The sequence below is a fragment of the Protomyctophum bolini genome, assembly GCF_963924005.1.
Source record: "Protomyctophum bolini genome assembly, chromosome: 15".
NCBI lineage: Eukaryota > Metazoa > Chordata > Actinopteri > Myctophiformes > Myctophidae > Protomyctophum > Protomyctophum bolini.
The window spans coordinates 3181621-3209352 of record NC_137876.1 but is presented as its reverse complement, the minus strand read 5'-3'; the positions used below and the strand labels follow the sequence as shown (position 1 = coordinate 3209352).

The following is a 27732-nucleotide window of genomic DNA, read 5'->3' as shown; positions in this document are numbered from 1 at the left end:
CCAATTCAATGGGCTTTATTGGCATGAGAAAACATGTTTACATTGCCAAAGCAGAAAGCACAATACAACAGTACAGCAATACAATCAAAACAAAAATTATGTACATTTGAAAGTCAGAGTCTTCACTGTTACTTTAGTTGACTATTCACTGTTACTTTAGTTGACTAAAACTATGAATGATCTCAGATGACTGAATAGGACTAAAACTAAATGGTGTTTTCAAAAGACTAAAATATACTTAGTCGACTAAGACTAGAATCAATTTCAGATTATTAAATAGGACTAAAACTAAATTCAAAATACCAAATCAGACCTTCAGTCGGATTCAAATTGAACACTGAACCTATTATACATAGGATATTATAACGTAGTAGTTTTACCGTACTCTGTGAGCTTGTAGATCTGCTATTTCTCCAAAAATCTGAGTATTCTGAAAAAAAAGAATGCTACATTTTATCAGAGGTGCTCATGAATGTTTTCAATATAGGACCCCAACATTATACGTCAAAATATTTAGTTCCAGGGACCCCAGGAAGCAAATATCTGAGTTAAAAAGGTTTGCTTCTTTCAAAAATATTAGATATCCAAGCTCATAGCGTGGCACAAAGTGTCTTGCAATGAGCTTGTATATCTGCTATTTGTTTTGTGCGGTCTAGCACATTGTAACAGAGACAGACTCCATCTCCCAGAGGTCTAGAGGGGACAGACTCCATCTCCCAGGGGTAGCGTATTGTAACAGGGACAGACTCCATCTCCCAGGGGTTTAGATTAGACAGACTCCATCTCCCAGAAGTCTAGAGGGGACAGACTCCATCTCCCAGGGTAGCGCATTGTAACGGGGACAGACTCCAAATCTCCTAGTGGTTTAGAGGGGACAGACTCCATCTCCCAGGGGTTTAGAGGGGACAGACTCCATCTCCCAGAAGTCTAGAGGGGACAGACTCCATCTCCCAGAAGTCTAGAGGGGACAGACTCCATCTCCCAGAAGTCTAGAGGGGACAGACTACATCTCCCGGAGGTCTAGAGGGCTCCATCTTGCACCACCCTTATCCCTAAAAGTATTTGCCATTTTTTACTATTGTGAAACATATTTTAAAACAGTTCAACTAGCTGATCTACATCGAGACATTGTGAACTTGTAGATCGGCTATTTGAACTGTTTTTTAAAAGGTTTTTTAAAATAGTAAAAAAATGGCGAATTTGTTTAGTGATAAGGGTTAAGGGGTGGTGCAAAATATAGCCCATGTAGTATGTGTTACTGCTGCCATGTCATGGTTTTATTTCTGTATTTTGTCCTCTTGGGGGCGCTCTATTAGTGTGTTCAATATGTCGTGGGTTTCCCATTATGTGTCTTGGTTGCATCTGTGTCCGGGTAATTAAGCTTGTTGGTTACACCTGTTTGTGAGTGAGAGAGAGGGCAGAAGTCTCATTACACTGAAGGAGAGACCACTGTGCAGATCACTGAGAGAGAGAGCTCTGTGCAGATCACTGAGAGAGAGAGAGAGCTCTGTGCAGATCACTGAGAGAGAGAGAGAGAGAGTGCACTGTGCAGATCACTGAGAGAGAGAGAGCTCTGTGCAGATCACTGAGAGAGAGAGAGAGAGAGTGCACTGTGCAGATCACTGAGAGAGAGAGAGCTCTGTGCAGATCACTGAGAGAGAGAGAGAGAGAGTGCACTGTGCAGATCACTGAGAGAGAGAGAGCTCTGTGCAGATCACTGAGAGAGAGAGAGAGAGAGAGAGCACTGTGCAGATCACTGAGAGAGAGAGAGCTCTGTGCAGATCACTGAGAGAGAGAGAGCTCTGTGCAGATCACTGAGAGAGAGAGAGAGAGAGAGAGCACTGTGCAGATCACTGAGAGAGAGAGAGCACTGTGCAGATCACTGAGAGAGAGAGAGAGAGAGAGCTCTGTGCAGATCACTGAGAGAGAGAGAGCACTGTGCAGATCACTGAGAGAGAGAGAGAGAGAGAGCACTGTGCAGATCACTGAGAGAGAGAGAGCACTGTGCAGATCACTGAGAGAGAGAGAGAGAGAGTGCACTGTGCAGATCACTGAGAGAGAGAGAGCACTGTGCAGATCACTGAGAGAGAGAGAGAGAGAGAGCACTGTGCAGATCACTGAGAGAGAGAGAGCTCTGTGCAGATCACTGAGAGAGAGAGAGCACTGTGCAGATCACTGAGAGAGAGAGAGAGAGAGAGCTCTGTGCAGATCACTGAGAGAGAGAGAGCTCTGTGCAGATCACTGAGAGAGAGAGAGCTCTGTGCAGATCACTGAGAGAGAGAGAGCTCTGTGCAGATCACTGAGAGAGAGAGAGCTCTGTGCAGATCACTGAGAGAGAGAGAGCTCTGTGCAGATCACTGAGAGAGAGAGAGCTCTGTGCAGATCACTGAGAGAGAGAGAGCTCTGTGCAGATCACTGAGAGAGAGAGAGCTCTGTGCAGATCACTGAGAGAGAGAGAGCTCTGTGCAGATCACTGAGAGAGAGAGAGAGCTCTGTGCAGAAGGAAGAAAGCAAAGTAGAACAGAATAAGTAAAGTAAACAAAGAGAAGTGAAGTGAACGAAGTAAAGTGAACTGTAAAATGTAAAGCAGAAGAAAGTTAAGTTAAGTACAAGAAATGAAGTAAAGTAAAATAGAGAAAAGAAGAGAAAAGACTGAAGGATCCAAGTCGACCCCCCCCCCCCCCCCCCATTCATGTGCAAGCAGGCAAAGTGGTCAGTATTGTATTTGTTTGTGAAGGTTTATGTATTATCGTGAATGTAACAATAATGTCCTAAGTTAATGTTTTGTGTCTTTTGTTTTGTACGTCAGTTCTACGGTGTTTCACAGCACAGTGGTGTTAATAAACAGCAGTAAAAAAAGAACTCTCAGTTACCAACCACTGCTCCAGACTGTTATCACCTCTCAAGGCTCATACATAGTCTGGATTTTCGGTGGTTAGGTTACCACCGAACTACAACATGACGTCACAAGCCGCGGTGAAGAGCAAACCACCGCCACCGCTCCAGCCCTTCTCTCTGTTTTTACTCACCACCGCTCAACGTTATTTCAGCTCTGGTGGTCAGCTCACCACCGGAGAGGTGGTCACCTCACCACCGAAAATCCAGACTATGAATAGGCCTTCAGTCACCAACCACTGCTCCAGACTGTTATCACCTCACTGTTATCACCTCTCAGTCGCATCGGACAGCAAGACGGCTCGTGGCTTCCACATGTAGCTCGGACATCATATGACGGCCATTCTATGACGTCGGTCGTCTATGACCTCAGTACTGTGAGATCCAATCGCAGGCATCCGAGGCGGGTGACCTCATAAGAACGAAGGGTTGGAGCGCTAGAGCTCTGTAATATAACCGGCGTGGACGTACGCACGCTTACCCCGCATCGCTCACTCCCGCGTTAAAAGTCATGAGCGCCAAAAAAGCGGCAGGAACGTCTGGACGTCCGGCGAGTCGGAGGAACGAGGGCGGCGTTCTGAGGGCCGTGTGCGTGCTGAGGGGGGAGGGGCAGGTCGCCGGCACGGTGCACTTCGAGCAGGAGAGCGAGTCGGCGCCCGTGACGCTGAGCGGACAGATCACGGGCCTGGCGCCCGGCGAGCACGGCTTCCACGTGCACGCCTTCGGCGACGCCACCAACGGCTGCGTGAGCGCCGGGCCGCACTTCAACCCGCACGGCCGGCGGCACGGCGCGCCCGGCGACCGCGAGCGCCACGCGGGCGACCTGGGCAACGTGACGGCGGGCGGCGACGGCGTGGCCCGCGTGGACATGACGGACGGCGGCGTGGCGCTCAACGGCCCGCTGTCCGTCGTGGGCCGGACCGCCGTGGTCCACGAGAGGCCCGACGACCTGGGCAAGGGCGGCGACGACGAGAGCCTGAGGACGGGCAACGCCGGGCCGCGGCTGGCCTGCGGCGTCATCGGCATCGCAGAGTAACATCTACCCGCATGTTGCAGCTCACTGCGCAAAAAGCATGGAATACGGATGTGTATATTACAGGAAACTCCCGTTAGACTTTCCAACAAACTCCGGTAAACACCAGAAGTGTACCATCACACCTGTATATTTACCGTATATTAACTGTATATATATATGCCTCTCTGGGACCCTCGATTTATATTGTAAAATCAATGCTAATTTAACTCTGAGAATGTACAAATGGAACCAAACTGTGCTAAGCCTCCCTCCACTAGCTTCCCGTGTGCGATAGGATTCGAAATCTTGCTCTTTGTTTTTGAGGGGCTATATAAAGCTTTTGTCCCCACAAAATGTTCGCAAAACACAAACGTTAAATGCCATTGACAATGAAGGGAAAATTTACGTCAATACGTCAATAAATAAAACAGGCTGAAGCTTGGAGGGAGTTGGGTTCTTTGCAGTGGCAGCTCCCAAGCTCTGGAGGGAGCTGCCTCTGCACATGAGACAAGCCCCCACCCTGCAGGGGTTTGTGTGAACACAATTGGCTTGATGATTGGCTGATCACCCCGTAACGATGATTTGATTGGCTGAGCCAAGTTACTACATATTAAGGATAAAAGTGAAGACCACAAAAACGATTGGCCGGAATGACATTTGTGATGATTTGATTGGCTGAGCACGGAGGGTGATGTATGACGATACGAGCGCCCCTCACTTCATACGGGTGTGATTTTATTAAATCGTCAGACCGCACCAATGCAATTAAAAAGAGGAGTTAACAGGCAATTATGGGTACTGTATTTTGTCCGGAAACCTCAAGTTCAGCAGCATATATACAGTTAATATACGGTAATATACAGGTGTGATGGTGCAATTCTGGAGTTTACCGAAGTTTGCTGGAAATATACACATCCGTATTCCATGCTTTTTGCGCAGTGCAACTAGTCGCAACACAATATCTTTTTTTTTTTTAAGATTAGTTTTGGGGCTTTTTATGCCTTTATTGACAGTGAACAGTTACGTAGTCAGACAGGAAAGGGGGGAGAGAGATGGGGAGTGACACGCGGGAAAGGCCGTCGGGCTCGGGAGTCGAACCCGCGGCACGCCGTCGGGCTGGCTTGTGCAACAAAAACAGTTTTAACGCTCACACATAACAGCATGACATGTGTTCAGCAGCCTGTGGGACAACCAAGGCTAATTATTATATATATATATATTATTAAAAGATGTCCACAAAATAATTACATAATGAAATTAAATAAGTAGTGGATGCATCTGCATGCTTGCAACGCGTTGTTGTGAGCTTGTAGATCGGCTATATTCACTAGTTTAGGTCCTGGACAAACGTTCACAGGCTGGGCCACCTATAAAAACGAATGTTTGAATGAAGTGAAATCACTGAATATACCTTTTAAAACAGACAACAAATCAAAAACAAAAGAATAAAGAAATCAAACTCGTGTGATGCCACCTGGTAATGTTTGCTTGACCATGAAAATTCCATAGACTAGGCCATGCCATATAACGTTAAGAGGTGCTCTAAACAAACATTTTAAAAACGCCACAGACTTGTTTGCCATGATACGATGTAATTTCACATGAAAAAATCACACCCATTGTGAAGTGAGGGGCGCTCTTATCATCATACATCATTATTATATCATCTCAAACTGGCCAATCACAATATGCACTTTTCCGTCTTCATTTTTGTCTTTGTGTTTGCCGCCCCTCAAAATTCACACCCAGTGAAGTGAGCGGTTCCTTTGATTGCGGGAACGTTACGTCACTGAAATAGACACAGTAACCATGGTAACCATGCTTTGTGTTGGAGCGGCTAGCACCGCCCAAAAACAATCTGTCTCCGCTCGTCTCTGGCCTCGGTTTATATCCCTAAATATGGAGACCGTCTGCGTATATCGCACGACGACATGCGAGACGCAGACTCGGGACGGATGCCTAAAAATCCCTGCGACGAATGCGGACGACGGTGACGTCACAGCGCCGCCGTCACAGATGACGACGACCGTGACCAACTTACTCAACCCCATCCCAGACCCGTCCGTCAAACTGTGTCTGCCGCGTGTCGTCCAATCGTCGTCCAATCTCCCCACAGTTTCATGGCGTCTAACGTCTGCCCGAATACCCAACGCCGCAGCAGTCCACGCTGGTCAGGAGCCGCCGCCGCCGCCGCCGTGTCAAGCCTGTCGACGCACGCCGATGCCTCTCGCCGTCGCCGCATGCTGACCGAAAGCAGGAAACGCCCGCGAGGCGCCGCCACCGATGAGGAGGATGATGATGATGTCCAGACGATGCCGCGGGCTAAGCGGTCGAGCTGTCTGCCGGCACGGCGGCAGCTCCCGCGTGCGTGCCGCGGACAGCGTCCGCAGCGTGTCTTGGCCAATGAGGAGGAGGAGGAGGCGGAGGCTCCCGCACCGTCCGGCGTGCAGGCCGGTCCCTCCCACTCCTCCCCGCCGGACCACCCGGCGGTCTCCTACGACCAGATCAACCGCATCCTGAGGGAGGCTCACTTCCAGAGCCTGCAGAACCGGGCCCAGGCTCTGGGACGTGCCGTCGCCCCTCACTGAGTCCCGCTGAAGCAGCTACAACGGCAGCCTTCTGGTTCGTGTTGCAGTATTTGCTTAGGCTACTTGGGTGTGAATGGTGGCGCTGTTGAGCAGCCTATTGAAATGGATTGACAGATATCTTAACGTCGTAGCTCTGGTTCATACAAAAGAGCTCGATGAAATCACCTAATCGCTCACTGAGTGGTAAATGGTGCATTTATTTATATATATATAGCGCTGCTCTACCGGTCACTCTACCCCTGAGCCAATGCCCCCCACGAATGCACCTCCGGAGGCCACCAGAGGGCGTGAACCCCCTGCATCCATGTCCCGTTGTGAGCCTGTATGTAGATCTGCCATTTTTTTTGTCGATGACATACGGAGTAGATGAAGACGAGAGGTCCGAGTACGGAGCCCGTTTGGGTCAAGGTTACCGAGTCTAGAGTGTTTAACCCTAAACAGTCGGTTGACCAGAGTCCCTCCCCATCATCATCATCATCATCATGGCAGCCTCGAAAACGAGGGTCCGTTCTCTTCAGCCATTAATTTCTCCTCCTTTGGCACTTGAGCAGCCTATTGCAATAGTGCCTGGTTCATATATAGAGCTCATTGAAACCACCTGATCCAAGGTGCCGCTTACATCAACCACACTGGGTGTGATCTTTCTGAGCGGTGCACAGCGCTCCAATGCCTGGCTTTGTGTGTCCCCATATGTCCCTATGCATGGAGGAGGAAGGAACAGCTATGTCCGTATGTCCACTACAGTAACTATATAACAACAATACAAGTATAGTTTGCACCGCCCACTGCTCATACGAGTATGCTTTTTTTATTTCAATGGAGAGAATCCGCATCATCCTTCGCCTGGCGTTGAGATCCTCCTAGCACGCCGTGCCTTGCCGTCGGGTCCTGTCGGCCATCGCTGCGCCCCAGTTTCCTGGAACCTCATGGGGATGGTGTCGGGGCATGTATAAGACGCCCGCTTCCTCTGGTGGATTTGGGGGTGCATGGGGAGAACCCCATGCTGTTTGATCTGTCGTACGGTAGCAAGCAGTCTGACGGGACTCGCAGGAATCGCTCTTGGACGTGCTGCCGCTGTTGTCATTGCCGGTATAGTCGTCCGTAGATCGGTTGTCCTTCAGATGGTCCTGTAGCTCGCTCACAGTCCATGTTTCAGCACCATGTGAGCGGATGCATTCAATCAACACAGACCCGACATGTGTGGCAGGTTAAAACTAACGTGTGGTTTCCCTGTGAGGTTATGTCGGACTAATGCCTGTCGGTCTGTCAGTAGGCCTACGTCGGACCGAACACATGCACCTGGAGGGACTTTGGCATAGCAGAGGGTTTTGTTGCAGGCATTGTCGTGCCCCGATTCGCCTCATTGTCTCCGTGTGAAATGCCCCACTTTGTGCTGAAGTACCAATGGCAGATCCTTTGAAATGTCCCCCTCTGTATTATATGGGAGGAGAGAGTATGGTCCGTGTGCCTGATGTGGGTCCTAACCTAGCGGCGTATCCTCAAATGAGACGAGAAGTGTCTGAACAGATGATTTATATGATCTGCGGTTAGGACGACATCATCAGCATAATGGTGAAGGTCGGTTAGATTATTTCTGACTCCGACCACGAGATTGTACGACCATGAGTCCTTTGTCCGTCCGTCCGTCCGTCCGTCGTAAGGTTCTGGTACTAAACGTCGAGACCACCAGCTGTCCAAATGGACCCTTGTGGTTCTGTCACTCGGAGGTTGTATAAAATGGTGTTCAAATTTGTACACGCTAAAGTTAAATACGAGTAGCTTGGGATTCCGGTAAAGTTGAGCTCAGTGATCCTCTATCCCCCAGTTTGATCATGCAGTAAGTCATGGACCCCCATTTCATACCGCCTTTTTTTTTTACCCCTACACTAAAATTAATTTCATTCAGAGTTTACAAAGCTATTCAGGTTTCAACCCCTATAGGTTTTATTTCCGCCTTGCTTCTTTACTTGTTTCTAAGGCCCTCCTCTTTAGTATTTTTTTATGCTAATGTTTGTATTCTGTACGCCAACACTTGTTTCAAATGTAAAGAGCATAAACTGTCTCTAGGTCGTCCTCAGACGAGCCCATGGTCCATTCAGTTACGCTATGTAGAAACCAATGGCGTGACGCTGTCCATTCATTTCTACAGTGTTATTATTATGGTACAAATTGAACAATTTGTTGATTTCAGGTTGCCATGACTACCCAATTAGGACAGTCCTGGAGTGGGACTCCATAGTTGGGGACAAGGCTGACATCATAGTATCTGATAATGCAATATGTGAGGGAGCTCGGTCTGAAGCCTGACTTGCACACAGTGTGTGGTATAAGAGGAGAGAATCACTTCATGGCTCAGTACGGGAAGGAGAGCTACGAGAGTGCCAGAGCTACACAGGACACAGGATCTGTTTGAGGAGAAGGCCAAAATCACACAGGATCTGTTTGAGGAGAAGACGAACACCACACAGGACACAGGATCTGTTTGAGGAGAAGACCAACACCACACAGGACACAGGATCTGTTTGAGGAGAAGACCAACACCACACAGGATCAGGATCTGTTTGAGGAGAAGACCAACACCACACAGGATCAGGATCTGTTTGAGGAGAAGACCAACACCACACAGGACACAGGATCTGCTTGAGGAGAAAAAAGCCAACACAGGAACAGAGCATGCCGACGGTGCGAGGGGAGCTGACCTACCGGGACGGTTCGACGAAGAAGAGCGACGTCGAAACGGAGGCTCACTTGACTCTGGTGGCGGCGGCGGTCCAGCGACTGAAAGGAGAGATCTCGTCTCTGCTCAGTGAGCTGCTGCAGTCTGACGAACAGGCAGAGAGCGTCACGGAGCGCACCGATGAGGACGAGAGTGACGAAGAGCCAATGTGAAGAGCCCCTCGAGCAAAGAAAGGAAAGGAAAGGTACTATGTTTACCTGCAGGGTAACTGGACTAAGGAAAGGAAAGGTACTATGTTTACCCAGGGTAACTGGACTAAGGAAAGGAAAGGTACTATGTTTACCCAGGGTAACTGGACTAAGGAAAGGAAAGGTACTATGTTTACCCTGCAGGGTAACTGGACTAAGGAAAGGAAAGGTACTATGTTTACCCAGGGTAACTGGACTAAGGAAAGGAAAGGTACTATGTTTACCCAGGGTAACTGGACTAAGGAAAGGAAAGGTACTATGTTTACCCAGGGTAACTGGACTAAGGAAAGGAAAGGTACTATGTTTACCCAGGGTAACTGGACTAAGGAAAGGAAAGGTACTATGTTTACCCAGGGTAACTGGACTAAGGAAAGGAAAGGTACTATGTTTACCCAGGGTAACTGGACTAAGGAAAGGAAAGGTACTATGTTTACCCTGCAGGGTAACTGGACTAAGGAAAGGAAAGGTACTATGTTTACCCTGCAGGGTAACTGGACTAAGGAAAGGAAAGGTACTATGTTTACCCTGCAGGGTAACTGGACTAAGGAAAGGAAAGGGACTATGTTTACCCTGCAGGGTAACTGGACTAAGGAAAGGAAAGGTACTATGTTTACCCTGCAGGGTAACTGGACTAAGGAAAGGAAAGGTACTATGTTTACCCTGCAGGGTAACTGGACTAAGGAAAGGAAAGGTACTATGTTTACCTGCAGGGTAACTGGACTAAGGAAAGGAAAGGTACTATGTTTACCCTGCAGGGTAACTGGACTAAGGAAAGGAAAGGTACCATGTTTACCTGCAGGGTAACTGGACTAAGGAAAGGAAAGGTACTATGTTTACCCTGCAGGGTAACTGGACTAAGGAAAGGAAAGGTACTATGTTTACCCAGGGTAACTGGACTAAGGAAAGGAAAGTTACTATCTTTACCCTGCAGGGTAACTGGACTAAGGAAAGGAAAGGTACTATGTTTACCCAGGGTAACTGGACTAAGGAAAGGAAAGGTACTATGTTTACCCTGCAGGGTAACTGGACTAAGGAAAGGAAAGGTACTATGTTTACCCAGGGTAACTGGACTAAGGAAAGGAAAGGTACTATGTTTACCCTGCAGGGTAACTGGACTAAGGAAAGGAAAGGTACTATGTTTACCCTGCAGGGTAACTGGACTAAGGAAAGGAAAGGTACTATGTTTACCCAGGGTAACTGGACTAAGGAAAGGAAAGTTACTATCTTTACCCTGCAGGGTAACTGGACTAAGGAAAGGAAAGGTACTATGTTTACCCAGGGTAACTGGACTAAGGAAAGGAAAGGTACTATGTTTACCCTGCAGGGTAACTGGACTAAGGAAAGGAAAGGTACTATGTTTACCCAGGGTAACTGGACTAAGGAAAGGAAAGGTACTATGTTTACCCTGCAGGGTAACTGGACTAAGGAAAGGAAAGGGACTATGTTTACCTGCAGGGTAACTGGACTAAGGAAAGGAAAGGTACTATGTTTACCCTGCAGGGTAACTGGACTAAGGAAAGGAAAGGTACTATGTTTACCCAGGGTAACTGGACTAAGGAAAGGAAAGGTACTATGTTTACCCTGCAGGGTAACTGGACTAAGGAAAGGAAAGGGACTATGTTTACCCAGGGTAACTGGACTAAGGAAAGGAAAGGGACTATGTTTACCCTGCAGGGTAACTGGACTAAGGAAAGGAAAGGGACTATGTTTACCCTGCAGGGTAACTGGACTAAGGAAAGGAAAGGTACTATGTTTACCCTGCAGGGTAACTGGACTAAGGAAAGGAAAGGTACTATGTTTACCCTGCAGGGTAACTGGACTAAGGAAAGGAAAGGTACTATGTTTACCCTGCAGGGTAACTGGACTAAGGAAAGGAAAGGTACTATGTTTACCCTGCAGGGTAACTGGACTAAGGAAAGGAAAGGTACCATGTTTACCCTGCAGGGTAACTGGACTAAGGAAAGGAAAGGTACCATGTTTACCCTGCAGGGTAACTGGACTAAGATCAAGAACTTGTTTAAAGCCAGGCCCTGCTCATAGAACATTTCATGGTAGGGGTTCAATGCCTTGTCCATAAAGGGCACTTCAGCGGTGGTCATTTTAACGTGCCGGTCCGGGGATACAAAACTAGCGACCTTCCGATATCAAGACCGCTCCGCAAACCGTTCGGCCACCGCTGCCCCTGCAAAGACCAACAAGGATCATCTTGGATAATCATGGACCACAGCCATTGAAGTACGACAGAGTTATAACAACTCCGTTCACTTCATGGGGCCAGTCCAATGGCGGCCCCATGTTCTCTTCTCTACATAGACTTCTACTGGCAAAGATGTCGAAAGTTGGCAGCACTGGACTCAGGCAACAGGCTTAAATGAATGATCCCCTTTTTTCGTATTATCGTGTTTTAGTAATAGGTAAAACAAACCTTAGAGACTTTAGTTGTCACTGTACACTACTTTAAAACCATTATCATCTTACACACATGCCTAAAATTGCTGATATTTGCGCTGCCCTCATCGGAAACAATGTATTCCAAACTCCAGCAGGCTGCATGAACAGCTCTCCAGCGCTCAGTTTTCTTCCCCCTCAATGTCGTAACTGTGTCTTACTCTATGGCTCTGCGATGGACCACAGCTGACACAGCTAATACACGCAGATACCGGCTTGCCATTGGTTACCTGCTATTAGTCGGAGGGCAGTCTGCAAGCTGTGTGGAACTCCGTATTTGGGCAAGAGACTGACGTCATGTCTGACGACGCGTGATTCCACGCAGCTCTGCCATAAAAGCTGATCCCGTGGTGTGGGCCGCAGTGTGAACCCTAACCGCTGTATTTTGTGCTAGTTAGAAGCTGAAGACTGCACCAACACAACTCCTTCAGAAGACATAAACAAGTTCATATATTGCGTAGATTAGCCCATAATTTATCTGCATTTGATTGTCTTTGATTACCGCGCTAATAGCTAAAGCAAAGCAAACAATGAGCGTTGATGATGAGTCTGGCGCCATCGGAGACGCCCCGACCACCTCTCCCATGTCCAGCGGTCGTATTGCGAGCCAAACGGCCAACGCCTCTCCCCGGGCGACGGTATCCCCATCGACGGATACGCCCGCTTCCGACGCCCCGACCTCAGCCGTGACGGTGTCCCCATCGACGGACGGGTCTCCAAGCGCCGGCTCAGCCTCACCCTCACCCACCTTGGCCCACAACCCGCCGACAGCAGAGGCGTCGGCATGCGAAGATGTCACGACATCGCCGGCCCTGGCGTGCTCCTCCTCGCCACCGGGCGCGCCGTCATCCGTGTCCGATGATGCTGCCTCGACGACCTCGGCCGACGCAGCGACCTCACCGACCGACGGCCCGGTGGACGCCGATGTATCCGCCGTGGATACGGAAGTGTCTGCCATGGACACCACGCACGTGTCCGCCGATGTGGCTAGCGAACCAGCCTCACCGGCAACGGCGAGCCCATCATCTTCATCATCAAACGCACCTGCACCGGTAGAGGCCCCCCAAACGGACACGCCCGTCGTGTCCAGTAGCGCGTCGGCCTCCCCCGTTGCGGCGGCGGCGGCGGCGCCCCCGCGCGACGACTCGGACGACGATGGCACCACCGCGGACGCTCCCGCCGAGGAGGAGGAGGAGGAGGAGGAGGAGGCGTCGAGGCCGGAGGGCGTCGCCGCCGCGTCCACGCCCCTGGCCGACCTGGTGATGCAGCTGGAGGACTACACGCCCACCATCCCCGACGCCGTCACCGCCTACTACCTGAACCGGGCCGGCTTCGAGGCGTCCGACCCCCGGATCCTCCGCCTCATCTCGCTGGCCTCGCAGAAGTTCATCTCGGACGTGGCCAACGACGCGCTGCAGCACTGCAAGATGAAGGCCTCGTCGTCCGTCGTGGCGGCCGGCGGCGGAGGAGGAGGCGGGGCCTCCTCCAGGACGACCGCCAGGGCGGCGAGGGACAGGAAGTACACGCTGACCTTGGAGGACCTGACCCCCGCCCTCGCCGAGTACGGCGTCAACGTGAAGAAACCCTGTTACTTCCCGTGAGAAGAAACCCTGTTACTTCCCGTAAGAAGAAACCCTGTTACTTCCCGTAAGAAGAAACCCTGTTACTTCCCGTAAGAAGAAACCCTGTTACTTCCCGTAAGAAGAAACCCTGTTACTTCCCGTAAGAAGAAACCCTGTTACTTCCCGTAAGAAGAAACCCTGTTACTTCCCGTAAGAAGAAACCCTGTTACTTCCCGTAAGAAGAAACCCTTTTACTTCCCGTAAGAAGAAACCCTGTTACTTCCCGTAAGAAGAAACCCTGTTACTTCTCGTAAGAAGAAACCCTGTTACTTCCCGTAAGATGAAACCCTGTTACTTCTCGTAAGATGAAACCCTGTTACTTCCCGTAAGATGAAACCCAGTTACTTCCCGTGAGAAGAAACCCAGTTACTTCCCGTAAGAATAAACCCTGTTACTGTACGTAAGAATAAAGCCTGTTACTTCCCGTAAGAAGAAACCCTGTTACTTCCCGTAAGAAGAAACCCTGTTACTTCCCGTGAGAAGAAACCCTGTTACTTCCCGTGAGAAGAAACCCTGTTACTTCCCGTAAGAAGAAACCCAGTTACTTCCCGTAAGAAGAAACCCAGTTACTTCCCGTAAGAAGAAACCCTGTTACTTCCCGTAAGAAGAAAGCCTGTTACTTCCCGTAAGAAGAAACCCTGTTACTTCCCGTGAGATGAAACCCTGTTACTTCCCGTGAGAAGAAACCCAGTTACTTCCCGTAAGAAGAAACCCTGTTACTTCCCGTAAGATGAAACCCTGTTACTTCCCGTAAGAATAAAGCCTGTTACTTCCCGTGAGAAGAAACCCAGTTACTTCCCGTAAGATGAAACCCTGTTACTTCCCGTAAGATGAAACCCTGTTACTTCCCGTGAGAAGAAACCCTGTTACTTCCCGTAAGATGAAACCCTGTTACTTCCCGTAAGAAGAAACCCAGTTACTTCGGTAACACTTGCTATGCATGTTTGTAATAACGCATTATGAACACACTTATAATCTTCTCATATATAATTATATTAATAAGCGCTCATAAATAATCATCATGCTTTGTAACCTTAATCATAACACATTATAAACTTTATTATAGTAGACTTATATCAAGTATTATAATACTTCATAAGCTATGTATTCCATGTTTATATAACGCATTATAAAAAAATATTATAAGACAATATAATTTTCTCAAACATTTATACTAAATTATAATGAAATTATTATAAAAAGTTCATGATTATAAAAATAATCATGAACTTTATCATAACACATTATGCATAGCAAGTGTTAAAATTTTTGTATTATTGACTGGTGAGTCATATTTTGACGGCAGTAACATAATTTCACCCCCCTTCGTATCGAAGTATTGGACAGTATTATGATGTTCATTTTGTATTCATTCTTATAGGGCCCCACATCACACCTTAGAAAGCATGAGTGTCTATTTCAAACACAAAGTGTTTTTTTGACTGGGGAGTCATAATTTCTCCCCCTCCTTATCTAGACAAACTATTGAACAGTATTAGGATGTTGATATTCATTTTGTATGCATCCTTTAGAGGCCCAAATCACACCTTAGAAAGCATGAGTGTCTATTTCAAACACAAAGTGTTTTTTGACATGCGCGCGGGTCAGATTTTGACAGCAGAAACTGCCTGTCATAATTTCACCCCCTCCCTATCTAAGTATTGAACAGTATTAAGGTGTTGATATTGATTTTGTATTCATCTTTAGGGCCCCAAATCATAGCCTATAGAAAGAACTAGTGTCTATTTGACACATTTAGGACTGAGGCCAGATTCTACAAAATGTCTTTTAAATCATGACAGTTTTCTGAAAAACCTGTTTCTATATCAGACCGGAAAATCACCCAAATCACTGAATTCTCCTTTAAATTATTATTATAATTATTAATAATCAATATTAATTAATGTTTCTGGAGAATGATAGACATTGAGGGCTAGGGTTGTACAGCACTTTGTAACTGATATGGTTGAATGGATATTTCACTTAAAAAAAGACCCCAGACAGTATTTAAGTTGCTTGATTTAGTATGTAGTTATTTGATATTGGTGTTAGCTGCCCCGCCCCATTCCTATATGCTTTCACTGTAACTTCAAACTGCTTTTTGACTTCGTTAGATTCGTCCAGAAATATCCGTCCTTCTTTATGGTGACTGCCCTCCAAATATGTGAGGCAGTTGTTTATTGGTTTACTTATTTATCTTCATGCTGACTGCCCTCCTAATACGTGAGGCGGTTGTTTATTTATTTACTTATTATTATTATATTTTTATTTTTTTGTATAATTGTATCCCGAGACGTTCCAAGGCCAGTGAGTCGATGTGTTTCCTCCAACTGTGCCTTGGTCTGCCCCGGGGTCTCCTCCCAGTGGGACGTGGTCCTTGGTCTGCCCTGGGTTCTCCTCCCAGTGGGACGTGGTCCTTGGTCTGCCCCGGGGGTCTCCTCCCAGTGGGACGTGCGTTGAGGACCCGAACTCAAATGCCCGAACCACCTGAGCTGGCTTCTTTCCAGGCAAAGGGAGCACTGTTTGGGAACCACTGGTTTAATTGTCCGGTGTGGATTTGGGACGCTGGTCGATGAGGTTCTTGTCCAGGGTCTCCAGCTGGAACCAGGGCCCGTCTCCCTTCCTCCTCATGTGTCCACGCACCACCAGCTCCGTCCGCCTCGCCTCCCCCTTCTGCTGCTCCACGTGTATGGCCGCCATCATCTTCTCGTAGTCCTTGACGGGGCTGTCGTAGACGTACCGCGAGATCCACCTGGTGATCGGGTGCCTGTAGTACTCCCAGTGGCGTGGCTCGTAGCCCTCCGGGATCTCGTCCGCCAGTCGCGCCTCGCCGACGAACACGTTGACGCACGCGACGACGACCGCCGTGGGAACGCCGGTCAGGAGGACGTAGAACCTCAACAGGCGGAGGAAGCGCCGGTCGTAGAAGTCGGTGGGTTTGATCACAAACATCCGCCTCTTCCCGTCGTGGTGAGCCCGGCGCACTGCCGCGACCCCGTCCGTCCGCTGGACTGAATTCGCCGCGTTACTTCCGCGTTTGAGAGGAGTCAGCCTGGCCGCCAAGGCAGCGGCAGATCGCAGAACGTTCAGACCCATATCGTCACTGGCTGGAGGAACAGACAAGCCCAGCCCAACCACGGGCAACTATTTAGAACTTCACGTGGGTTGGAGTGAACTGACACTTTGGACAAATATGGACATATTTGGACAAATATGGACATTGGACTGAAGCTTTTTTTCCCCAAAATACGGAGATGCCTGACGTCATAGTACTGATGTCATAGAACAGTGGTTCTCAAAGTGAAGTGGGGTCCGGGCACCCGCCCTCGGGGTCCTTTGTAGGGGATCTGGGGGTCCCACAGCCACATTAGTTAAAGCCACTCCAGACCACGATTACTGGAACCACTATTTTTCCTTTTTCAAAACCCGAATCTTCCACATTGTCTCCATCATGGCAGATCGCTGTAAGAACAGCGACCGTCCAGATGAAGACGGTGACGTGGAAAACGGGGGTGCCCAGATATGGGCAGGACTCTCATTTGGTACAGTTTTCATCTCTGGTACCCCAATGTACACACTGTACCCAGAGGGTAATTCTGGGAGTGTACAGATGGAACCAAATGGACCCATATAGTTATAGTGGTTATTGACGTTAAATGCTTTGGTTTAGAGACCTCGCTGGTAACACCAGCCGTTTGTGTTACGTCACCGCAAAGGCTATATAATAACATCCAGGCAGAACTCTAGCAATTCAACAATACCCAGTACCTGAAAAGGTCATACGTTAGAAGTGACTTTACAACCAACGACTTTGAGATACTTTGAGATATGGCCGAAGAAGAGGCAGCTGTGCCGGAGGAAACAGCTGTGCCGGAGGAGGAAACAGCCGCGCCTTCCGAAACGCCGGCCGAGACGGAAGCCGAAACCGTTCCGGAGGCGGAGACGACCGACGCGCCGGATGAGGAGCAAGCGGAAGCAGAGACTGTAGGAGAGACGGCCGGAGCGCCGGAACCGAAGGAAGCGGAGCCGGAGGCCCCGGCGACTCCTGAGAAGGAGGAGGAGGCGATGATTCCCGAGGCGGCGGCGATTCCCGAAAATAAAGAGGAGGCGATTCCCGAAAAGAAAGAGGAGGCGATTCCCGAAAAGAAAGAGGAGGCGATTCCCGAAAAGAAAGAGGAGGCGATTCCCGAAAAGCAGGAGGTGCCGCAGGACGAGACCTTCAACGAGTCGATGGCGAGACAGATGCAGGGCGTGCTCTCGGAGAGCCGGGAGGAGGAGATCCTGAAGCGGATCACCAAGTACGAGGACGCGGCGAGGGAGGTGGCGGAGGAGGAGGCGAGGGAGAGGGAGGAGGAGAGGGAGGGGGAGGGGCCGGTGACCCGGGAGGAGATGATGCGCGACATGCAGCACGACCTGGAAGCCAGCAAGCGGTCGCTGCGGGATTTGAGCAGCACGGGCGGCGGCTTCGACGCCACGGAGGCGCGCATCAAGTCGGAGATGGACAGGATGCAGGAGGACTGGGAGAGGCAGAAGGCGCAGATCATGGAGGACCTGTCGCAGCAGATGCAGGACATGGACGAGAAGATGAGACAGTGAGAAAGTAGGCCGGGAGTGGCTTATTGTCGGCAACGCGCGGGAGTCTGTCCCCGTTACAATGCACAACTAGACCCCTGGGAGATGGAGTCTGTCCCCGTTACAATTCATTAGACCGCTGGGAGATGGAGTCTGTCCCTGTTACAATTCACTAGACCCCTGGGAGATGGAGTCTGTCCCTGTTACAATTCATTAGACCGCTGGGAGATGGAGTCTGTCCCTGTTACAATTCACTAGACCCCTGGGAGATGGAGTCTGTCTCCCTGTTACAATTCACTAGACCCCTGGGAGATGGAGTCTGTCCCTGTTACAATTCACTAGACCCCTGGGAGATGGGGTCTGTTGCCGTTATGATTCTCTCGAGATTAGATTACCGGTATGTCATGATACTGTACACCCGGCCTGGTGGAGATGTGGGTTCCAGTGTTCATTTTGACAGCAACATTTGATTTAGTTTTAGTCTTTTGAATAAAGTCTCATTTAGTTTTTGTCATATTTTATTCGTTTTTATTGGCGGGCCTTGGTGGCGTCATAATGGCAGATTTACACTTGGTTGCATGCTGAAAATAACAGATCTACAAGCTCACATCAGCCGACAGCAACCAAACTAAATTATTTATTTTAAATCTACCGGATCTCTTCACTAGTCACTAGACATTTTAGTGTATCTTTTAATTTGTTGACGAAACTGTCAATATATTTAGTCTTAGTATTAGTAATTTTTATTTCTTCTTTACTTTTTTTTTCGTCAGTGAAGAAAGGTAGTCAACACATATTTTTCGTACATTTGGTGTACAGTGGTTCTCTGAACTTTTCATTTCAAGGACGCCCATAACTCTGAGAGTGTACATACCAATAGAACCAACCCTTACGGGTCCATATGGTTCCATTTGTACACCCCTATGGAGCCATTTGGAACCCAATCAAGGGCACTTTAAGACCCACTGGCATAGCAGAGGGTCTCCACAATGGCACAATAGCAGCACCCTGACTCTGTTTGACCAGAATGGAACAGGGCCTTCATTAGTATCATTAACACTGACTCTGTTTGACCAGAATGGAACAGAGCCTTCATTAGTATCATTAACACTGACTCTGTTTGACCAGAATGGAACAGAGCCTTCATTAGTATCATTAACACTGACTGTTAGACCAGAATGGAACAGAGCCTTCATTAGTATCATTAACATTGACTCTGTTTGACCAGAATGGAACAGAGCCTTCTTTAGCATCATTAACACTGACTCTGTTTGACCAGAATGGAACAGAACCTTAATTCATAAGCATTGTTAACACTGACTCTGTTTGAACAGAATGGAACAGAACCTTAATTCATAAGCATTGTTAACACTGACTCTGTTTGACCAGAATGGAACAGAGCCTTAATTCATAAGCATTATTAACACTGACTCTGTTTGACCAGAATGGAACAGAGCCTTAATTCATTAGCATTATTAACACTGACTCTGTTTGACCAGAATGGAACAGAGCCTTAATTCATTAGCATTATTAACACTGACTCTGTTTGACCAGAATGGAACAGAGCCTTAATTCATTAGCATTATTAACACTGACTCTGTTTGACCAGAATGGAACAGAGCCTTCATTAGTATCATTAACACTGACTCTGTTTGACCAGAATGGAACAGAGCCTTCATTAGTATCATTAACACTGACTCTGTTTGACCATAATGGAACAGAGCCTTCATTAGTATCATTAACACTGACTCTGTTTGACCAGAATGGAACAGAGCCTTAATTAGCATAATTAACACTGACTCTGTTTGACCAGAATGGAACAGAGCCTTAATTAGCATCATTAACACTGACTCTGTTAGACCAGAATGGAACAGAGCCTTCATTAGTATCATTAAAACTGACTCTGTTTGACCAGAATGGAACAGAGCCTTCATTAGTATCATTAACACTGACTCTGTTTGACCAGAATGGAACAGAGCCTTAATTCATTAGTATCATTAACACTGTCTCTGTTTGACCAGAATGGAACAGAGCCTTCATTCATTAGCATTATTAACACTGACTCTGTTTGACCAGAATGGAACAGAGCCTTCATTAGTATCATTAACACTGACTCTGTTTGACCAGAATGGAACAGAGCCTTCATTAGTATCATTAACACTGACTCTGTTTGACCATAATGGAACAGAGCCTTCATTAGTATCATTAACACTGACTCTGTTTGACCAGAATGGAACAGAGCCTTAATTAGCATCATTAACACTGACTCTGTTAGACCAGAATGGAACAGAGCCTTCATTAGTATCATTAACACTGACTCTGTTTGACCAGAATGGAACAGAGCCTTCATTAGTATCATTAACACTGACTCTGTTTGACCAGAATGGAACAGAGCCTTAATTCATTAGTATCATTAACACTGACTCTATTTGACCAGAATAAACAGAGCCTTCATTAGTATCATTAACACTGACTCTGTTTTACCAGAATGGAACAGAGCCTTCATTAGTATCATTAACACGGACTCTATTAGACCAGAATGGAACAGAGCCACCAACAAACAAATACAAAACACTATATGGGCTCGATTCACTATAAGCTGATTTGGGTGTATAGGATTTATTTCCCAAACTTCCCGCGTTATTACGGAGGGCCCCTTCTCTCTCAAGTCTGCTTGGATGCAGAATTAAGCGTTATTCATAGTCTGGATTTTTAGTGGTGAGGTGACCACCGCTTCACCCAAAACTACAACATGACGTCACTGAGCCGCGGTGAAGAGCAAACCACCGCTCTCACACAGCCCTTCTCTCTCTTTTTACTAACCACCTCCACGTTATTACAGGTGGTCACCTCACCACCGGAGCGGTGGTCACCTCACCACCGGAGCGGTGGTCACCTCACCACCGGAGCGGTGGTCACCTCACCACCGGAGCGTTGGTCACCCCACCACCGGAGCGGTGGTCACCTCACCACCGGAGCGGTGGTCACCTCACCACCGGAGCGGTGGTCACCCCACCACCGGAGCGGTGGTCACCCCACCACCCCACCACCGGTGGTCACCTCACCACCGGAGCGGTGGTCACCCCACCACCGGAGCCTATATGGCTCCAGGGAGATATTAGTCTTCTGAGGCCATCAGGCTGATGCTTATGAGCCTCATTGGTTCAACAGATAGCGTTACGTCACCACGACCGCTATATAAATACCATTCAGGCGCCACTTGGAACACGTGGTAGCCTCGTTAGCAGCAATACTACACTTCTCGACAAGGTCATAAACATAGACTCCACTCGGAAACGCGACACACTCTGAAACGCTCGCGCATGGCCGAGGAGGACGAGGAGGCGGCGGCGGCGGCGAGAATGGACGAGGAGGAGGAGGAGGAAAACGAGGCGCCGGAGCGCTTCGACGAGTCGGCCGCCAGGCAGATGCTGCAGGAACAGCGGCAGGGCGTGATCTGGAGCGGCAAGGAGACAGCCATCCTGGACCGTCTCCACGAGTACGAGAAGAGGAAGGAGGCGGCGAGGAAGGAGGCGGCGAGGAACGCCGGCGGCGGTGGGGACGCGGACGGGGACGGGGACGCGAGCGGCAGCAGCGGGGCCGACGGCGGCGGGGAACAGCAGCAGGAGCCGCTGGCCAAGATGACGGAGATGCAGCGGACGCTGGATGCCAGCAAGAGGGCGCTGCGCGAGGTGCGCAGCGCGGGCGGAGGCTTCAACGCCACGGAGGCGCGCATCCTGAGCGAGATGACCCAGATGCAGGAGTGCTGGGAGGAGCAGAAGGTGCGCATGCAGGCGGACCTGTCGCAGCGGATGCAGTCGTGGGACCGGAAGGGCACGCAGCTGCGCGAGGACATGATGACGCAGCTGCAGCACCGCATCGACGAGCGTCACGAGCGGCAGTCGCAGATGAAGGATCGTTTCGACAGGAAAAGGAGCGCTTCGTCTTAGTGGCCCTTTGTTTTTACGACCTCGGGAGTGACATTCGAGGGGCCGGGCCCTCGTAAGTGCATCCATCCGGGAGCGGCTGTGGCTCAGGAGGTAGAGCAAGAGCAGGTCGTCCAATGATCCCTGGGTCGGCGGTTCGAATCCCGGCTCCTCCTCCTGTCCTACATGTCCGAAGTGTCCTTGGGCAAGACACTGAACCCCACATTGGGGGTTCCAGCTCCAGCAGAGAGCTCCAGACTTCCCTCTCCACAGCAACATTGTAGTCATTTAATCCTGGGGGATCCAGGGACTATTCCCAGGCCAGTTCGGAGATATAATTCATTGTCAGTGTAGCCGATATACGTGGTGGCATCGTGTGTATGTCACGTGGATCAATACATCATCATCATGAGGCACCGCTTACTTCACACAAGTGTGATTTTTTTAAACCTCTGGGACTTCCAAACTACACCGTAAAATCCATCCATCCATCCATCTTCAACCGCTTATCCGTAGTCGGGTCGCGGGGGCAACAGCTCCACCAGAGTGCTCCAGACGTCCCTCTCCAGAGCAACATTATAGTGACTTCCTCCTGGGGGGGATCCCGAGACGTTCCAAAGCCAGTGGGTCGATGTGTTTCTTCCAACTGCGCCTTGGTCTGCCCCGGGGTCTCCTCCCAGTGGGACGTGGTCCTTGGTCTGCCCCGGGGTCTCCTCCCAGTGGGACGTGGTCCTTGGTCTGCCCCGGGGTCTCCTCCCAGTGGGACGTGGTCCTTGGTCTGCCCCGGGGTCTCCTCCCAGTGGGACGTGCCTCGAGGACCTCCCTAGGGAGAGGCATCCTAACCAGATGCCCCGAACCACCTCAGCTGGCTCCTTTCCAGGCGAAGGAGCAGCGGCTCTACTCCGAGTCTCTCTCGTGTGACTGAACTTCTCACCCTATCTCTAAGGGAGATGCCAGCCACCTGTTGAAGAAAACGAATTTTGTAAATTCTTGTTGGTTATTTAACTATGGTAGTGTTGTACAGATGGAACCAAATGCACCTGCACTCTTTTGAGTTACAGTCCCGTAACGATGTCCCCCCCCCCCCCCCCCTGCGCTAGCCCCTCCCTCCTATGGCCAGCTTTGTGTGTCTGTGTACCCCACAGAATGCGATGATTTGAAATTGGCTGAGCATGGAATGTGAGGATGTGTATGACGATAGGAGCGCCCAGCACTTCACCCGAGGGTTTTACAAAATGGGCATTATGCAAGCTTATTGGGTGACGAGGGTAATGTATGATCAATTTGTCCCAATCACATTTAAAGGGGTCATACCTATGTTCCCTCAGCCCTATGTTCCCTCAGCCCTATGTTCCCTCAGAAGGAGCATTGGTCCGAGGTGCGCTGGGGGTCGGGAGAGGGTGGGTGGTTAGATTTAGGTGTCTGCCCCGGGGGAGGTTAGGGTTAGGGTGAGGGTTTGAGGTAGGTTGTCGATCGGACCGTCGGCATATTGACGCGGACCCGAGGGAACATAGGTACGGTCCCCATTTAAATACAGAGAGTGGCAATTTTTTTAGGTTTTTATTGTTTTATTGGCATAGCATCTTTTTTAGACTAGATTGTCAGACGGTGAATTGCGGTTTCCAAATGTGCTGACGTCATGGAATGGCTATATGTTACAATCATGATATACGGATCAGGCATTGAACTGCAATTATCTACGAGACTTGGTTACGGTAATGCAGTGGTTCTCAAACCTGTGTGAGCTCTATCACTAGCTTGTTTCAAACAAACATGCGTTATCATTAGCTTATTTCACACAGACCTGTAGGGTATCATTAGATTATTTCACACAGACCTGTAGGGTATCATTAGCTTATTTCACACAGACCTGTAGGGTATCATTAGCTTATTTCACACAGACCTGTAGGGTATCATTAGATTATTTCACACAGACCTGTAGGGTATCATTAGATTATTTCACACAGACCTGTAGGGTATCATTAGATTATTTCACACAGACCTGTAGGGTATCACTAGCTTGTTTCAAACAAACATGCGTTATCATTAGCTTATTTCACACAGACCTGTAGGGTATCATTAGCTTATTTCACACAGACCTGTAGGGTATCATTAGATTATTTCACACAGACCTGTAGGGTATCATTAGATTATTTCACACAGACCTGTAGGGTATCATTAGATTATTTCACACAGACCTGTAGGGTATCATTAGATTATTTCACACAGACCTGTAGGGTATCATTAGATTATTTCACACAGACCTGTAGGGTATCATTAGATTATTTCACACAGACCTGTAGGGTATCATTAGATTATTTCACACAGACCTGTAGGGTATCATTAGATTATTTCACACAGACCTGTAGGGTATCATTAGATTATTTCACACAGACCTGTAGGGTATCATTAGATTATTTCACACAGACCTGTAGGGTATCATTAGATTATTTCACACAGACCTGTAGGGTATCATTAGATTATTTCACACAGACCTGTAGGGTATCATTAGATTATTTCACACAGACCTGTAGGGTATCATTAGATTATTTCACACAGACCTGTAGGGTATCATTAGATTATTTCACACAGACCTGTAGGGTATCATTAGATTATTTCACACAGACCTGTAGGGTATCATTAGATTATTTCACACAGACCTGTAGGGTATCATTAGATTATTTCACACAGACCTGTAGGGTATCATTAGATTATTTCACACAGACCTGTAGGGTATCATTAGATTATTTCACACAGACCTGTAGGGTATCATTAGTTTATTTCACACAGACCTGTAGGGTATCATTAGATTATTTCACACAGACCTGTAGGGTATCATTAGCTTATTTCACACAGACCTCTAGGGTATCATTAGATTATTTCACACGGACCTGTAGGGCAGGGATACTCAAATAGATTTACCTGTGGGCCACATTACAAAAATGGCAAGGGGCCAGGGGCCAGTAGATAAAATGACGACATTAATGATACTTGATAACTTCTCTCTTTCAATTGCTTTATTTTCGCAAAATGTATCAAAGTACAATGTGCATGCACACAATATGTAAATAAATAAATGTGTTACATTTTCTTGCATAAACACAAAGAGCTGTTTCCATAACTGCACAAATTATTGCACATAACATGAGTAGCTGTTATAATAACATAATAACATAACATGAGTAGCTCTTTGCCTGCCTGCCTGCCTGTCTGTCTGTCCATGAGTAGTTATTTGTCTGCCTGTCTATGAGTAGCTGTCTGCCTGCCTGTCTATGAGTAAAATAAAACAATCTACCTGAAAATAGATAGCTATAAGTGAAGAGCAATTTCCGCAATTTCCGCAATTTCCATTTCCGCAATTTCCTCAATTTCCGCAATTTCCGCAATTACCATTTCCGCAATTTCCGCAATTTCCATTTCCGCATTTCCACCATTTCCACCATTTCCGCAATTTCCATTTCCATTTCCAACTATTAATGGCAGCTGGGTTTCATCATTCAAATAAAATAGAATTCTGTCCGTTTAGCTATAAAATTATGTCAGGGAATAGGGATACACAGTATATGTCTTTCATTTGCATTGCATCTCCCCCCCCCCCCCAAGCTTTTATTTTCGTTCGAGTAATAGTACAACTCTAATAGTATTACTTATAATAATGTAATTAAAGATAACTTCATTCAGATTTATTTATTTTTATTTCATTTTCCAGATTATTTTTTCTTCTTTTTTTTAGATTTTCATTGGTGGGCCAGTCATAATGGTCCCGCGGGCCTGATGTGGCCTGCGGGCCTGAGGTTGAGTATCACTGCTGTAGGGTATCATTAGCTTATTTCACACAAACATTCACTATCATTAGCTTATTTCACACTGTCCTCAAGCACTACTTCACCTTCCCACTGTATGCAGTAGAAACATAACATATTATTAGATTCAAAAGACATACCTTTTTAACATTATTGAAAGCCACAGTTTAATATTATCAATGTTAGGTTTACCGTTTACGTGTGCTGCCCAGTTGGAGGTTAGGGGTAGCGTGAGGGTTTGAGATATCGGACCAATGTGGTAGGTCTAACCAAAAGCATGCACCCCTCGATCTGGTCATATAATAATACCACATCTTCAAGTCTGAGAGACACATTCTGGTCCAGGTCCGGCACTATCTCTCTCTTGGGTTATTTGTTGCTCTCATAGTAGAAACACTGGTGGACCGCCGGGGGGACGGGCTCCTCTGATCCACAAGGACTCGTCTTGTCGACCACAGCTTTGGCCTCGTCCTCCGAGCAGTGGTGAGGACTCCCGCCGGACGACACGCGCGTGTTTTTACAGTTCAATCCTTTGGCGGCGGAGGCGGCGGCGGTCTGTCGGGACTCGACGAGGGCTTTCCAGAACCCGTGAGCGTTCCGGATGGTCTCGACGGCAAAGTCCCTGTCCCTGAATTGTCCGTCGAAGGCAAAGCGGCTCACCGCTTTCCCGTCCGGAAGCTTGTACCTGGTGAACCAGTCGACCGTGGCCTCCAGGTAGCCGGGCCTCAGTCTCTGGACGTCTCCGATGCTGTTCAGGGCGCCGGCCTCGGGGTCCTCCGCGTCGACGGCCACGACCTTCCAGTCGGTCTCGCCCTCGTCGACCACAGCCAGAACGCCGAGGACCTTCACCCGGACGACCTCGCCGCGGGAACACACCTTCGTGCCGATCTCGCAGACGTCCAACGGGTCGTTGTCGCCGCCGCTGCCGCCCGTGTCGGCGTCCTCGCGGCGCGGGTCTTCCCACGTCTGCGGTATCGCGCCGTAGTTCCAGATGTAGCCTTTGTGCGGGAACACGTTGGCCACGTAGCGCACCTCGCCCTGCGTCACGTCCTGCTTTATCGGGTTCAGGGCTTCCCTCGTGGCGATCTCCATCTTGGCGTTGGTCCACCGCGGCACCTCCACCACCATGTTGAAGAGGCCCTGTGACTCGTCGGCGTACATCGGTATGTCGTGGAACGGCGAGATGTACTTGCCGTCGGCGTCTTTGAAGAACAGACGGTAGCTCAACGTGTTGACCCCATAGAGTATTAAAAGGATAGAGACTAAACTAGCGCGAAGCTCCGCCCCCTCTGCTATTCATGTCAGTGGAAGTTGCTCAGTGGCGTTTTGAAGCACCCGGAAGGCTGCCGGAAGTACCGTCTTTTCGCTGATTCAGCATTTCACTTCCGCATTTGGACACCAAATTTTGGTGTCCAAATGCGGAAGTGCACCCAGAGTGCACCTGGGCTTTACATTGGGCGCTCGGTTGCACGGGGTTTCCTCGTCAAGAATCCACGGGTCCGCCTGCAGTCCTTCCTCTTACCACTAGGGCCCAGTGCTTCAACATTATAGCTGGCCCCTTGGTTGACCCTCCCTCGCTCCTCCACCGTGTAGCTCGTGGCGGATTGAAGGGTTTAGGCCAATTGGCCATTTAATGTTTGTGTTGCCACTAATTTATGTCATATTTGGTGGACATTTGACCTAATTTCTCCTTGGCAAAAATATTGAGACGTGTGCGGACAAATTCTGTATATAGGAGGGGCTAGCGCACCTCAAAGATATCTTAACATGCCCATCCCTAAGTACCATATGCCCAAACATGGATATAACTGATGTCATATGCCCAAATATGGATATAACTGATGTCATATGCCCAAATATGGAGAAGACACAACAGAGGTGTCATTTCAAGAAAGGACTAGTGGTTGGCATAATATATGATCGTAGACGAGGCAATAC

General features: G+C 48.5%; 3 protein-coding genes across 3 annotated transcripts; 1 reads left to right on the top strand and 2 right to left on the bottom strand.

Moving 5' to 3' along the window:
• Positions 1-3406: 3406 nt before the first annotated feature.
• LOC308329220 (superoxide dismutase [Cu-Zn]-like) lies at positions 3407-3931 on the top strand (the record flags this gene model as incomplete). Its single annotated transcript, XM_080783425.1, has 1 exon — positions 3407-3931. One exon carries the CDS (start codon positions 3407-3409, stop codon positions 3929-3931), a length of 525 nt encoding a protein of 174 aa, XP_080639551.1.
• Positions 3932-16031: 12100 nt separating this feature from the next.
• LOC308329219 (NADH dehydrogenase [ubiquinone] 1 beta subcomplex subunit 5, mitochondrial-like) lies at positions 16032-16589 on the bottom strand (the record flags this gene model as incomplete). The annotated part of the gene is made up of 1 exon (XM_080783424.1): positions 16032-16589. One exon carries the CDS (start codon positions 16587-16589, stop codon positions 16032-16034), a length of 558 nt encoding a protein of 185 aa, XP_080639550.1.
• Positions 16590-26163: 9574 nt separating this feature from the next.
• Positions 26164-27569, bottom strand: LOC308329218 (inorganic pyrophosphatase-like; the record flags this gene model as incomplete). Its single annotated transcript, XM_080783423.1, has 2 exons — positions 26164-27086; positions 27566-27569. 2 exons carry the CDS (start codon positions 27567-27569, stop codon positions 26164-26166), a joined length of 927 nt encoding a protein of 308 aa, XP_080639549.1.
• Positions 27570-27732: the final 163 nt, after the last annotated feature.